The following is a 13,963-nucleotide window of genomic DNA, read 5'->3' as shown; positions in this document are numbered from 1 at the left end:
CTATTTATGGTGGCTGCTTCATATATGGAGGTGTGTGCACACCTGAAAATAGCCAATGAATGTACACATTCAGAACTGCTAAGGACTACTATCTGTGTTCACTTTGTAAAATGCTTTTACTTTATTTCCTGTGCAAATGTGAAAATGACTCTATCTTTGGCACTTCTTAACACTCTCACAGCTTTGTTGGAAGAAAACTCTTTCTTGCTCTGTGTTGGCAAGTATCTTGCACATCCGCTAGTGTATTTTAGAGGTTGTCACTTAACAGCCCTTAAAATAAGGAACAAATGGAGGATATATTGGGAGGGGACTGTTTATAAAATTTGCTGCTTTAAAACTTAAGAGTGACAAATTAGAATAAAACACATACTGTGCTATCTCCCTGACTGTTTCCATTTAACTGGAAAATGTTTTATCTCTTTAGGTGGTGCATCTGCTGTTGGAAAAAGGTCAGCTTTCAGGGGCCAAGGCTCGTGCTCCAGTAACAACACAGTGCACACCTCCAAATCAGTATGAGCCACAGGAGAAGCCAGCAACAGAATCTACAAATGCCAAAGATTACAGCTTCGTCACTGCAGGTCTGGTCGCATGGAACAATTGTCTTAGCTGTCAAAGCATCCTTTAGTTTTCATAACATTTTTCTTCAGTTCTTACAACACCAGGAGATGGAGCTGGTAGGAATGTATACTAGACCCCTGCACATAATGCAGTCTCTTCCTTTGTGCTGTTGCATTTCTTTTATAGATTGCCCTTCACATCTTGGTTACTTTGTTTAGCTACTATTGGCTGTTCGCGCTCTCACTGTTTCTTGCTGTTTCCCAATTTCATAATCTCACATGCCAAGTCTGTAGCAAGGTTGGAGTAAGGGGGGGGCTGCTGTATTTGATGCTGCTAAGGAGTCCCACGAGGTGGTTAAGGTACTTGTACATAATTGAGAGCTTCTGTAGGTCCTGCAGTTCCTGAGAGAAGACATCGAGAGCTACATGAAGAGACGAGGGATTTGTGTAGCTGTCTAGAGGTTGACACATTTCAGCCTCTTCTACTGGTGCCTTGTGAAAGTGAAGGGAAGCCTACCCAGATGGTGGAACCGCTGCAGATACCTTTGGGTCTTCTTGCATGGAATTTATCCTGTCTGCCAGACCAGAAAGGTTGTGTCACTCTGGGCTTTAAAAGGCTCCTTAATAGACTTCCTGTGGAATATCACTCTGGAGACACTGCCTTTCTGTATATTGATGTTGTCAGGGCATGCAAGCAGATTGAGAAGTCACAATCAGTTTTTTTGTCCTCTTTACCTTGGAGGGATCTTTTAGACAACACTTCTGTTCAATAAAGTGAGGACTCCCGTGAGGGGAAGATTGCACATTGTCATGTCTGGAATAAGACACTTTCTTCATGACCAGTGTGCTGTAGGAAATAGTAAGTTAATGCTTCTTTTGCAGAGAACACATTTGAGGTGAAGCTGTTGAAGAATAGCTCAGGCCTTGGGTTCAGTTTCTGCCGTGAAGATAACATTACTTCAGAGCAACTGGGGTCAACTATTGTGAGGGTGAAAAAACTCTTCCCTGGGCAGCCTGCTGCAGAAAGTGGGCAAATAGAGATTGGGGATGTCATTCTGAAAGTGAATGGAGCATCGCTAAAGGGTTTATCCCAGCAGGTTTGTATCTTTAGTAGTGACACTCATATTGTGGTAGTCCTGCAAGTCTTGGTGGGGCTGTGTCTAACAATGAATCCGCTGTGGCCACAGGAAGTCATCTCTGCTCTGAGGGGAACGTCTCCAGAAGTCTCTCTTCTCCTTTGTCGGCCACCATCTGGAATACTACCAGACATTGATCCTTCGTTGTTGGTAAGGTGTATGGCATATGCTTTGTTTTGGTTTTTTTAATAGTTGCTATTTAAGGTCCATTTATTAGATCTGGTGGCTGGGTTAGTTAAATGCAAGAGATGCAGATAGAAAAGTGGGGAGGGTGCTCACAAAGATGTGGTTCTTAGGGTGAATCCCTTAGGAGTGCACTAAGCATTTTGTGAAAATGTGAAAGGAATACATGGCTTTAATCATTTTTTTCCTCCATTTTGTGTCTTAAGGGAAATTGGCTTAATACACTGTTTCTGTGGCAGAGATTTCTTTGCAACCTAGTGGTTTGAATGTGGTATCAAACAGAAATTGGATATTTCTCTGATTCTGTGAAGGATATTGTGCAAAGCACCGGTTTGTCTGGTGTCGACGCATGTAAAAACAGGAAAAAGGTTGCCATATTTACTTGAAACTAGTGGTATACCAAAGAATATTTTCAGTATGTTCCAATAAGTAAATTGAAAGAACAGAAGACCATTTTAGGATACTTTGAAGGAGTGGAAATTAAATGTGTTTCAACAAAATAGAATGTAGGAGACAATTTGCCTGAAAATCAGGCTTTCCATAATACAGGAAAGTCTAAAACTAATGGAGACAAGTCTTCAGTTTCAGTTCCCCAGGGAAGTGGCCACAGCACCAAGTGTACCAGAGTTCAAGAAGTGTTTGGAGAATACTCTCAGACACATGATGTGATTCTTGGAGTTGTCCTGTGCAGGGCCAGAAGCTGGACTTTAATGATTCTTGTGGGTCCCTTCCATCTCAGGATATTCTATGATTCTTTGATTCTAAGTTATTTTAATATTATTTTCAAAAAATAAAAATAACTCAAATCTGATGAGAGAAACTTAAATGTACAAATACAAATTTAAGTGAAGTTAAAATTGAAGTAAGAGGTAAGCAACTGAAAAAACAAATAGTAAAATAACTACTCCTGTAATAAACCTGTGTAGCATGGAATAACTTTAATAAAACAGTGCATATATTAAAAGAAGAGGAAAGCCAGAGAACAAATGAAAATTTTTGTTTGTAACTTTATCATAGATTGGTGTGTTAATGAACACAAGACTTTGGCCGTAAAAGCGTAAATGAAGCTTTTAAATTTTGTCTGTCTGCTAGCTGACATCATTCTTGGAAATACATGGTTATTGGTAAAATTGTTCTTCATTCGCATGGGAGTTAATAACTGGGTTAACAGTTGCCATTTGGCATAAATTATCTTAGTTTTTGTAGTGTGTTGTGTAGTTTTTTGGTTGAAAGCCCCCTTGTTTCTCTCCTGTGCGAGATTGGTTTGAATTCAGTTGCTCTGTGTCAGCATTGTGATCTGGTTGGAAGGGATTTCATGGTAGTTGCCTAGAGGACTGTTGGGCATAGCATCTGTCAGTAGGCTTTCTGAAGGTAAAGCCAGGAGTATATTTGTTTTCTTCAATGAATTTTCTAATTCTGAGCAGTATATATTTCAAAATTTTGCACCCTGTGTGTTGGTCAAGTTGCGCTGAACTTGGTGAAACTGTTATGTTTACACAACTGAGTAAACATCTAAATGAAAGTAGCCATTCACTACTTGTTTTTGGTAATTTTATGCAGTCTTTGAAACTTTCTTTTGTCATCAAAACTGGGTTATGATGAATCCAATGTTTCTGCTCTCTGTAGACACCCATCCATTCACCCCAGCAAGTATTTCCAGAGGTCAGCAGAGAAGGTCCATCAAATGGAGAACAAGGTGGCAGCTCAGATGAAAATGAAAGTACTGATCTGAGCAAGAAAAGGCTAAAATCTCCATCTAAAAGAGACAGCTACAGTGACAGCAGCAGAAGTGGTGATGAGGAGGTGATAGACTCAGCAGCACAGGTGAACCTTGGCTGGAGTTCTGCACTGTACCAGCACTCAGGTGAAGCTGAGACACGGGCACAAAGCCAGTATGAGGCACACGGTGGGCAGGAGGCTGTTCGTACCATCCTGTATCCTGATCAAGAGGTCTCTAGCAAGGCGGAGCTTGAGGACAGGTATGCTGTTGGTAATGATCCTCATAATATTCCAGAAACGTTTACAAAAACATTTTATTGGACCTATTCATGGAAACACTTTTTTTGTTTTGCTTTTTAAATCTGCGTAAAGTCCATATTGGTCCATATATTAATTTATGAGTCACAGTCATGTTTTACTTATTTTTGTTTGTTTTTTATCTGGTTTATTTGTAGTAATATGCCATTGGATTTGCCAGTGATCCCAACCTGTAGAACTGTACCTGATGTTACCACGTCCATTTTAATAAATGACTCTTACGCTACTCCTGTCTCTGAGCTGACTCCACACCTGGGAGGAATGGATTCATTACTCACCCAGCTGGAAAAAAATGCTGAAGAATACGAACCAGTAATTTCCTATTTCTGTCTTTCAGTAGCATAGATTGTACTTCTGTGGTCAGCTAGAAGCTGTTTTAGCCATAATATGGGAGTGACTGGATAGAAGCTGGGCACATTAATTTACAAATGGGATAGTTGCAGGTTATACTGTGCTAGGTGTGGCTCATGTTAAAGTGCCATTTGTAACTAGTGAACTGCAGCTGCTCATGCAGTGTCTGCAGGCATTTTCTCTCTGGGCGCTGAGTTGGTACATTTCCCTCTGTGAATGTGGAGGCATCCATGTGTACATCGGTAGATGTGTATGTGGCTATTTCATGCATCATTTCATCCTGGAAACCTTGGCATTAAATATTTACCTACATCTAAACCACATACTTAGGAAGCTGAAGTGGCAGGTATCTTGCTTCTGCACTTCTAGTTTTCTGGGTGGTTGTTTAGAGATCAGAGGATAAATTTGGGCTGCAAGGACATCAGTAGACCCTGTTCTTTGCTGCATTTATAACTATGAATCTCAAAGACTTTCTGCTCTGCTGCAGAATGCAGCATATTTTTGAGGCTCTTTAGGGATAGCTTCTTGCCACCCCAGAAGTGTCTTGTTATCAGAAGGGACTTTTGCTTCCATATCCTCACATAACCTATTTAAAGATTGAAAAAAAAAGTAAAATTAAGCCTTGATATGCCTCAATTGTGAAGGTCTTCCAGGTTACGGAGCTATTCTAGCTTATACTCCATTTTGACAAGAAACAAATTGTATTTTTCTTAGTCCCTTCTTCAGAACTTTCTCTCAAACCTTCCTGATGCTCTGCGATTATTTTTTTTTAATGCAAATAAGGCAGATCCATATCTTTCAAATCAAAATTAATGCCAATTAAAATAGGCCAAACATGTCCATATGTTTAGTTCCAAGATAAGCTATAGTATTGTATCTCACTATAGGAGATAGTTCACTGTAGGAATGTTCACTTACTTTGTTCTGAATACTTCCTGCTGTGTTATTTAAAAACACAGAGCCTTTTTTATATATGGAACTAGCTGAAGGTAAAATAAGGTGGCAGTTTTGACATGAGCCTTCACAGTTTTGTTTAAATCGTAGGCCTTTGGCCCAAGATTAGCCCCACACAAAACATTGTTTGGTTCTGTCATTTAAATCAATAGGTAAATCAGTTGTCTGTTTCTAAATGTCTTAAATTCAGTAAAACATTTATGTTGCTTCTGACTGTCTGCATAGTAAAGTACTGTTTTCTTCCCCTAGGAGGTAGAGCTCCGAGTCACTATGACAAAGTCAGAAAAGGGTAGTCTGGGTTTTACAGTGACCAAAGGTAATGATAATGTTGGCTGCTACATTCATGACATTGTTCAGGATCCTGCCAAAAGTGATGGGAGACTACGCCCTGGAGACCGACTGATAAAAGTGAGAGAATAATGTTTTCAGATAGAGGAATTGCATGAAAAGGACAACTTTGAGTAAAAAAAAAAAATAAGTCAAATGTGGTTAGGGAGCTAAGGCATGCACCTTCTGAGAGGCATAATTTATAACAGTTGAGGAACAGCAGTAAATGCTTCCTCAGTAGTCCTGTTTTACTTGGAACCTAACAAGGAGATCTCTGTTGCTTTTATTTTTGCAGGTTAATGACATCGATGTCACTAACATGAGCCATACTGATGCAGTAAACTTTCTTCGTGCTGCCCCAAGGACTGTGAGATTAGTACTAGGCCGTGTTTTGGAGTTACCAAAGATGCCAGTGTTGCCTCATTTACTGCCTGATATTACACTGGTTTGCCATAAGGAGGAGCTAGGTAACACACAATTACAGTTTTTTGACCTAAAGCAAAACTATCCCCTTCAGATACAAAGAAAGCTTGATTTGTTCCCCCCCCCCCCTTCTTTTCCTGCAAAGGTTTATTGTTATCAGGAGGTCATGACAGCCTTTATCAAGTTGTGTATATTAGTGACATTATTCCCAAATCGGTTGCTGCCAGAGATGAGAGTCTCCATGTACTAGATATTATCCATTACATTAATGGAGTAAGCACACAGGGAATGACTCTGAAAGAAGCCAGAAGAATGCTGGAAACATACCTTCCAAAAGTGGTGCTCAAAGCAACCAGGTATGTTTTGGAAGCAAATGCTTCCCTGTAGGTTTTACTTTTCTTGCATGATTGTATGAGTATATGGGTAAAACATGTTCCTGGTATGACAGGAAATTCACCACAGTGATACTAGGTGGCATGTTACTGAGGACTGATGCCACAGAAAGGATCTGTATGTTCACTGTTTTCTGTTGTAGTGGAGCAGAAGGGTACTTGGTACTTGCCGTGCTTTGTGTTTCTTGGGAACTCAAGGCTGTATCCAGCTGTGAACTACAAGTGTTCAAACAGACCCCCTGCCCTTGGGTCACAACAACCCTCTACAGCGCTACAGGCTGGGGGAAGACTGGCTGGAAAGTGGCCCAGTGGAAAAGGGCCTGGGGGTGCTGGTTGACAGCAGCGGAATGTGAACCAGGAGTGCCCAGATGGCCAAGGCCAATGGCATCCTGGTCTGTATCAAAAAGTGTGGCCAGCAGGACCAGGGAAGTCATTGTACCTCTGTACTCAGCACTAGCGAGGCCACACCTCAAGGGCTGTGTCCAGTTCTGGGACTTCACTTCAAAAAAGACATGGAGGTGCTAGAGCAAGTCCAGAGAAGGGCAATGGAGCTGGTGAAGGGTTTAGAGAGTAAGTCCTATGGCAGGCATCTGATGGAGCTGGGGTTGTTTAGTCTGGAGAAAAGGAGGCTCAGGGAAGACCTTGTCACTGTCTACCTGAAAGAAGGTTACAGCAAGGTGGGAGTTGGCCTCTTCTCCCAGGAAGCTAGTGACAGGACACAAGGAAATGGCCTCAAGCTGTGCCAGAGGAGATTCAGGTTGGACATTGGGAAGAATTTTTTCACTGAAAAGGCGGTTAAACATCAAAATGGACTTCCCAGGGAGGTGGTAGAGTCACCATTCATAAAAGCATTCAAAAAACGATTGGACACGGTACTTAGTGCTGTGGTTTAGTGGCCAAGGTGGTGTTCAGTTGAAGATTGGACTTGATGATCTTGGAGTACTCTTCCAACCTTAATGATTCTATGAAAACGCCATTTTCAAAATATGAAAATGATTATACAAATACTCCCTTTCCTTAAAGCTGCTACTGAGAGTTCTGTAATCATAAAAATGTGATGAAATGTTGGTTTGTGCTTAAATAGTTCTACTGTCACATGGTTGTCCCAGCACACTGATGAATGTCAAAACCCTATGGCACAGCTCCTAGTGTGCCACTGTGTTTTCACTGACCCCTGCTGTTGTTTTATGGCAACAGTGTAAAAAACCTCTCTACATTACTCTGCTTTAATGTTTACCTAAAACTGAAACATCTACTTCATCTTTTTAAAGTCTTCCAACCATGCCTGCTGTTCTTTGCTTCTTCTCTCCCTTTCTCTTTCCCACTGTGTTTTATCCCAGAAAGGGAAGGAGTTGCAAAGTCTTCAGTCTTTTTGTCAGTATCTAGAAGGAAAGTCAAATTCTTGTGAACTCTTTATTGCTCCTTGAAGTAGGAAATTACCTAGCTACCACTGCTTAATCTCTGTCACTGAATATCCTAAGCATTCCAAAAGTGTTATAATAGAAAGCGTGATTAGCAGTTTTACCAGTAGTACTATTTACATCCATATGCGATGATTACCATGACTTATTTATTTTTTTTAATAAAGATTTCTGTAAATATGTCTTTTCTTAGAGATGGTCATGCAGTGGTCCCAAAATCCAAAAGCCCCAGTAACTCAAATCCATGGCCAGTGAAAGCTAATGGTAAGATCTGTGTTCTTACTCATTGCAAGTGAAATGCACGTGTTTATAAAAATGAAGGAACTGCTACGGGCCTTATGATACTATCATAGTCCAGCTTACTGTGATCAGCTCCGACAGCTGCTTACTTGATCTTTCTTTTAAAACCTACGTGAAAAGAGATTCAACAATAGTCTCTTTATGATTCCATTTCTCATGTAGTTTAGAAGTTCTCTCTAGTATCAAGCCTAAGTCTTTCAAGGAGTTAAAAAATCACAATCAGTTGATTATCATAATTGTTATTAATTGTTGATGTTGTTTCCTCTGTTCTGACATAAAAATACCAATTTGTTACCTTGGAAAAGGCTTCAAATTTCTTGTTCACTTTCTTAGAGTCCTTTACCACTTGCATTTCTGTGCAGAACAAGTGCTTATGCAGTTATTTACCGTCTCAAGCATTTGCTTTTTCTTTGAAATGTGGCCCTTAGCATTTGTCTTGATTCACTGTAGTCTTGCTTTTCGTGCTCCCTTTAGTGTGTCTTGATAACTTGGAGTACTGATCTCACCTGATGAAATTATTGCAACTCTTACAGTAGCGTTGTTCCCATATTTACCGAGTATGCTATTTATTTTATTTCAATAAACATAGTCAAGATACTCATTAGGAGCAAATCCTATAACCGAGCAAATCCTATAACCATATCTTGAAAGATCCCACGTAAAACCCCCTTCCTGTAGATGACTTGTCATCTATACGTCAAGACGAGATGTAAGGTTACTCCCAGTCTTCATTTATTTCATCTACAGGTTCCTTCATTTATAAAAGCATAAAGTATATAAAGATCCAGAACTTCACTAGTAGCTGGGTATATATCATCTACTGCTTCACCTTGGTCTCATTTGTAATACTAGTAATGGTACCTCTAGGGTAGGCAGCAGTCTCTGACATCAGTGTCACTCTTCTTTACCTAGAAGGGAAAGGTACCTTTGAACAAAGACCCAGATATCAGATGATGCTTTTTTTAAAAAGTGTAGTCACTGACAGGTCATAGTGGGGTTGTATTTTGTACATTTCAAGGGAAAGGGAATCAACCCTGTTCCCAAATGTGTGTGTTTCCACCGTACTTCGTTAAAATATTTATCAACATTTCTCTTTGCTTAGAGTTGCTCACTTGTATTAGCATTCGTGCTTTCTGATCCCATTAAATATAACATTCAAAAAGCATTCTGAAGTATAGTCAATCAGATGTATGTTTGGCAGCGCCCAGAAACCAGGCAGGCAGAAATGCTACTCATATCATAACATAATATTAAATACCTTGTTTCTTTCATAAAATAATTGATGGGGACTGATTTAGTTTCTGTGAAAAGTTGCTGTGAGGTTGCTGTTTTTTACCCATTTTTGTTTAGGCTGTTCCTGTGGTGATCCCTGTGATAAAACAGTAAAGACAATTGATGCTTACGGGCCCAAGGTAACTATTCCTCTGTTGTGCCTATTATCATTAACCAGAGAAAAGAATCTACTTTACAACTTTAAAAAAAAAAATAATTAATTAAACAGTCCATTAATCAAAGTATGCAAACCCACTATTGTCAATTGATACAAATAAGCAGAGATTGTAATAAATATGCAAGTTTTTTAGATCAATCTGCTCTTTCTTTGGGATGGTTTTATTGAGAGACAAGTGGTCATATGAGAAGGATGCAAGGCTATGATCCAGAAAACTCCATTCAGCCCACAGTTTCTGCAGATGCTTGCATGTTACATTTGCTGGGTGGTTTTCTTTTCTCCCCTTATTTTTTTCTGAGAAATGCTGTGTTGTGGGACCAAAAGTATGTTTTATAGAGGTTATAATATTGTTAAACACTACTATGTGTCCTCTTGTAGAAGCTGCTTCTTCATCAAGACATATTTTTTTTCTCATTGTTCTTTAAAATCTTTTTATTTCCTCTTTTCATATCTCACCTAAAAGCTTCCCACCCATCACCCAGCTATCTCAGATAACAATATAATATGAATAGGGGGGTTTATTTTTTGTTGAGAAGATAACTTTTTAATGGTTGGTTTCTGCTTCATCAAACTGTCAGACTCTTTAAAAGCTAATTTGAACTGTTCTTTGCTTTCTTAGATAAATGGCAGTGGCATCCTAGGACCTTCTCAGGGAAATACAGAAAACAATATTGATCACGTGAAGGGACTAATGAACCTCTCAGGATCAGGAGGTGCACCTTCCCTAGGGCTTACCAATCAGATGTCAGATTTTTCTAAACACATGGACAAATCAGGTAAGAGGAGGTGAAATGGGAACAGCATTATTTTGTCCTGAGTGTACAAGAGAATCATGACATTGTTGAATACGCTGAAATAAGTCAATGTTAGGCTGGCATTCAATTTCGGAAGATCATCACCAAGTTGTGTGCTTTGCCTTAGAGGATTAGTTGATACTGCAAGTAGATTTATGGGAATTGGATTCTATATTAGAGAGAAATTAGGCAAGCCATGATAACATGTAGAGATAATGCCATGGTGCCTGCCCTTTTATTTTTTTCCCCCTAAGCCATCCTATATTAGGAAAACTTGTAATTTTATACTGTTTTTCTTCAGGAACAGAGATTCTAGATGATGAGTATTATGATGAGGATGATCACAATGAAGTTGTCCAATATCTGTTGGATGTTGTAGATGAGGAAGCCCAGAACCTCTTAAATTGTAATAATGCAACTTCAGAGGCTCAGAGTCTTCTGCATCTCAAGAAGGCTGCATCAGAAGATCATCTGCCAGGTAACATGAACCATTAAAAAAAGCATATAATTAACAGCAAAACACTTTTTGAAAGAAGGTGCCAAGTAAGTAGTTGATTTGTCAAGAGGGAGATTTGACACTGAATTGATGTGTGACCTCAAAAGTTTCAGAAGTTGAAAACAAACAAATAATTGCTGATTCACATGCAACTCAATGAATCAGGGTCTGTTTTGATAAATCTGGATTTTGCTTTAAGTAGTCTGGGAAAATGAGTCTGATTCTGGCATTCTTGTCTCTTGAGTGAAATTCATATTGTTTAGGTACCTGGTCCTGCCGCTATAGTTGTGTTGGAATGCTGAAGCATTTCAACATTTCATTAATAGCAGATGGCACAGCTTGGAAACTCGTTGAGATCTCTCAAAACCAAACAATTTTCCAACCTGATTTGTTTCTTTTAGAAAGACTGGGGTTTATTTCAGTACCTACTTCTGTCTGTACACCTTTCTCTTCCTTCATTTCATGTCCTCAGCTCCACTTGTTATTAGCTGAAATTTAGTGAGGAGTAGGATTTGTAGTTCTTTTGTGGTATCACACTATGTATGCATCCTCCAAAAATTCAAGTGAGATGCTGGCTACTTCTGTAAAGATTGCTTCCAAAATTCAAGATACACCTTCTAAAATTATAATTATTTCAGCACTTTCAATGCACCTCAAGATCATTGGGTTATTGCCATCGGTTACTACATTGGAAACTGGGAATTACTGAGGTTCTGGCCTTGCCAGAATATCACTGGAGTTCCAGCACTTCCAATTTCTTGTAGCTGGCATCTGTCCTTTGCAACTGAAGATGAACTGAATCTATAAGATAAAGCAGAGAAGTGCTACAGCAACACACAGATACAAGTCAGATACTATCTGGCACGCAGAATTCTGGTTTAGATCTACTCCTGGTCCAAAAGAATTGAAGAAAAATCTGTTGACATGAGAATATGATAATTTACTAGTACCAGCCTGTGCATCCATTTATGCTGTGACACAGATATTCTCTTAGCTGTGCAAACAGCCTCACATACCTTGACAGCTGTTCCAGTTATAAAATAAAGGAGCCTAAAAATCTGATTATCCTGTACGGTAAGAGCTCTTTTCCAGCATGCTGGTAACAAAGGGACTTAAAAAATGTTTCTTGGTTATTCTGGTACCTCTACTCCCTGTGTAGTGCCAGACAGGTGTTAACAGGATTCACATCTGTGAGGGGGTGGCTCCTGGACATCTTTTGGTGGTATGTTTGTGCTGCATCTCGATTTTCTTGTTCAGTAGAGATGAATGGAAAGGTGACGGAAGATAAGTCTGAAGACACAGACTGTGATGGGTCATCTTTACCTGAAGATTTTTCAGAGGTAGGATGGCAAGAAGCTGTCAGACATTTGCTGATTTTGGTTTCTCAGACACTCTTTGAATTTATTTTCTTTATCAGGAATAGAATTTGTGGAAATAACTTTAAATGTCTTTTAAGTCAGAACGTCATTGTCAGTAGTAGCCTTAAATGGTGTACAAACATTTATTTTTTAGGTAGCATATGGTTGTCATAAATTAACTATATAAAAGAACAAAGCATATAGTTATTTTACACTGTCATATAAAGTCCGCTATGCCTTTTGCAACCAGACTTGTCTATCTCACATTGGCCTTTTTAGCCATCAGCGCCCTTGTAGCAAGCATGGGTAGAGCCCTTCTCAAATCTTCATTCACGAAGCCTAGCCATGATAATGATTTTGATGATAAAGTCCAGCAGCTTTTTTTTTTTTTTTTTTTTTCCCAAAAGAGAGGTAATAAACTACCTTGTTAATATTACTTCAGGCATTTAGTCTAAGATTTCATTGATTCCTGCTCAAAGAAGGGAAGCAGTCACAATGAATGCTGTGTAAACTTCATTGTCCAAAATGTATATTTGAAATTTCTTATACTGTTTTTTGCTAGGATAAGTTCATTAGCTTGAATAGCTTCTATGTGTGATTTACCCTACAGTATTGTGTGTCTTGTTTTATGTTAATCACTAGATGCATAGGTTTTGTCTCATGTTTCCAATCAGCAGAACTCTGTCTATCCAGCATATCCTCACTGTTGTTTGCAGCTTTCTGTCCAGTTAGTAGAGCTGAAAATCAAATCAGGAATCTGGCTCAATGTCAGTGTGCTCTAGGAGAGCCATGAGTAAAATTCTCTGAGTATGGCAGTGGAAACTTGCGAGTTGGCCTAAGAAGTATATATTGTTTTGTGGCATTTTTCTTGAAAGAGGAAAAGACTCTTCTGAGTCTTCATGTCTGTTGAGGAAGGTATAATGGGAGTATGTGTCATGTAGAGGTCAAGCCCTGTTCTGTTCTGTATAGGAATTGTGGCTTGACTGGAGCCAGTTTTCACTATCAAACTTATCTCATAAAGGATTTTTAAGTGTTGAAATCAGAAAAAGTCAAGTTAGATGACTCTAACGTAGATGACTGTAATGCTGCTGTGAGTCAGGATTGATTTTAACATAGTTTTTTGGCCTTGTTACAGCACAGTATTTTTCCAAGTGTTTAGTGTTCTCATCCTTTGTTATATTGGGTTAATGAGATGTCTAAAAGAGAGATGTCTTTCTTTATGTGCAGCTTTGAACTTAGTACCATTCAGAAATAGTTAATTGTTAATTGTTGTTAATTGTCTAAAATTTGCAGTGGGTGAATGTTGTAATTATGCCCTTTAATGTGTTTTGAAATATTTCTTCTACTAGCCCACTCATGTAAATGGTTGTGAAGACGATTGTGAAGTAAAAGCTGTGCCAGAGAGGTAAGATTTCTGTTCCAGTGTTGCTTGAAAGCAAACCTATGGAGTCTGAAACTCTGAAGTGGAATATGTTATAATAACAGAAAAACAGCAACAAAAAAACGACAAACCACTCACAAACCAAAACAAACCCAATAAAATATCTGTGCAATGTCTTGTTGAATTGTTCTCTGTCTATTCCTTATTTGAAAGGTAATAATTTGCCTGAATACTAGTCAGCTTTGTGGTTTACTATGCCCTAGTTTTACTGGTTCCTTTGATACATGGTTTTAGCAAATAACTGGACTGTGTTCAGATGTCTCCAAATAACATAACTTGCATTGTACTAAGTACTTGATACTTGTATATGAAGAAAACATTCAAACAGTGTTGTCTTTAGTTC

General features: G+C 39.0%; 1 protein-coding gene across 1 annotated transcript in view; it reads left to right on the top strand.

Annotated features, from left to right (window-relative positions):
* Window positions 1–13,963, top strand: part of PTPN13 (protein tyrosine phosphatase, non-receptor type 13) — a 122,956-nt gene that overhangs the window by 97,819 nt on the left and 11,174 nt on the right. The window contains exons 28-41 of the mRNA XM_027887270.1: window positions 425–578; window positions 1,440–1,654; window positions 1,745–1,843; window positions 3,503–3,855; window positions 4,051–4,225; window positions 5,468–5,626; window positions 5,841–6,012; window positions 6,114–6,324; window positions 7,975–8,045; window positions 9,432–9,493; window positions 10,151–10,307; window positions 10,627–10,803; window positions 12,082–12,161; window positions 13,529–13,584. Coding sequence (XP_027743071.1) covers window positions 425–578; window positions 1,440–1,654; window positions 1,745–1,843; window positions 3,503–3,855; window positions 4,051–4,225; window positions 5,468–5,626; window positions 5,841–6,012; window positions 6,114–6,324; window positions 7,975–8,045; window positions 9,432–9,493; window positions 10,151–10,307; window positions 10,627–10,803; window positions 12,082–12,161; window positions 13,529–13,584 — 2,141 coding nt within the window. The remainder of the gene's footprint in view (window positions 1–424; window positions 579–1,439; window positions 1,655–1,744; window positions 1,844–3,502; window positions 3,856–4,050; window positions 4,226–5,467; window positions 5,627–5,840; window positions 6,013–6,113; window positions 6,325–7,974; window positions 8,046–9,431; window positions 9,494–10,150; window positions 10,308–10,626; window positions 10,804–12,081; window positions 12,162–13,528; window positions 13,585–13,963) is intronic.

Source organism: Empidonax traillii, unplaced genomic scaffold (genome assembly GCF_003031625.1).
Source record: "Empidonax traillii isolate 1590-97213 ecotype Southwest subspecies unplaced genomic scaffold, ASM303162v1 scaffold205:size1172791, whole genome shotgun sequence".
NCBI classification, from domain to species: Eukaryota; Metazoa; Chordata; class Aves; order Passeriformes; family Tyrannidae; genus Empidonax; species Empidonax traillii.
This window is presented reverse-complemented; position numbering and strand designations above follow the sequence as displayed.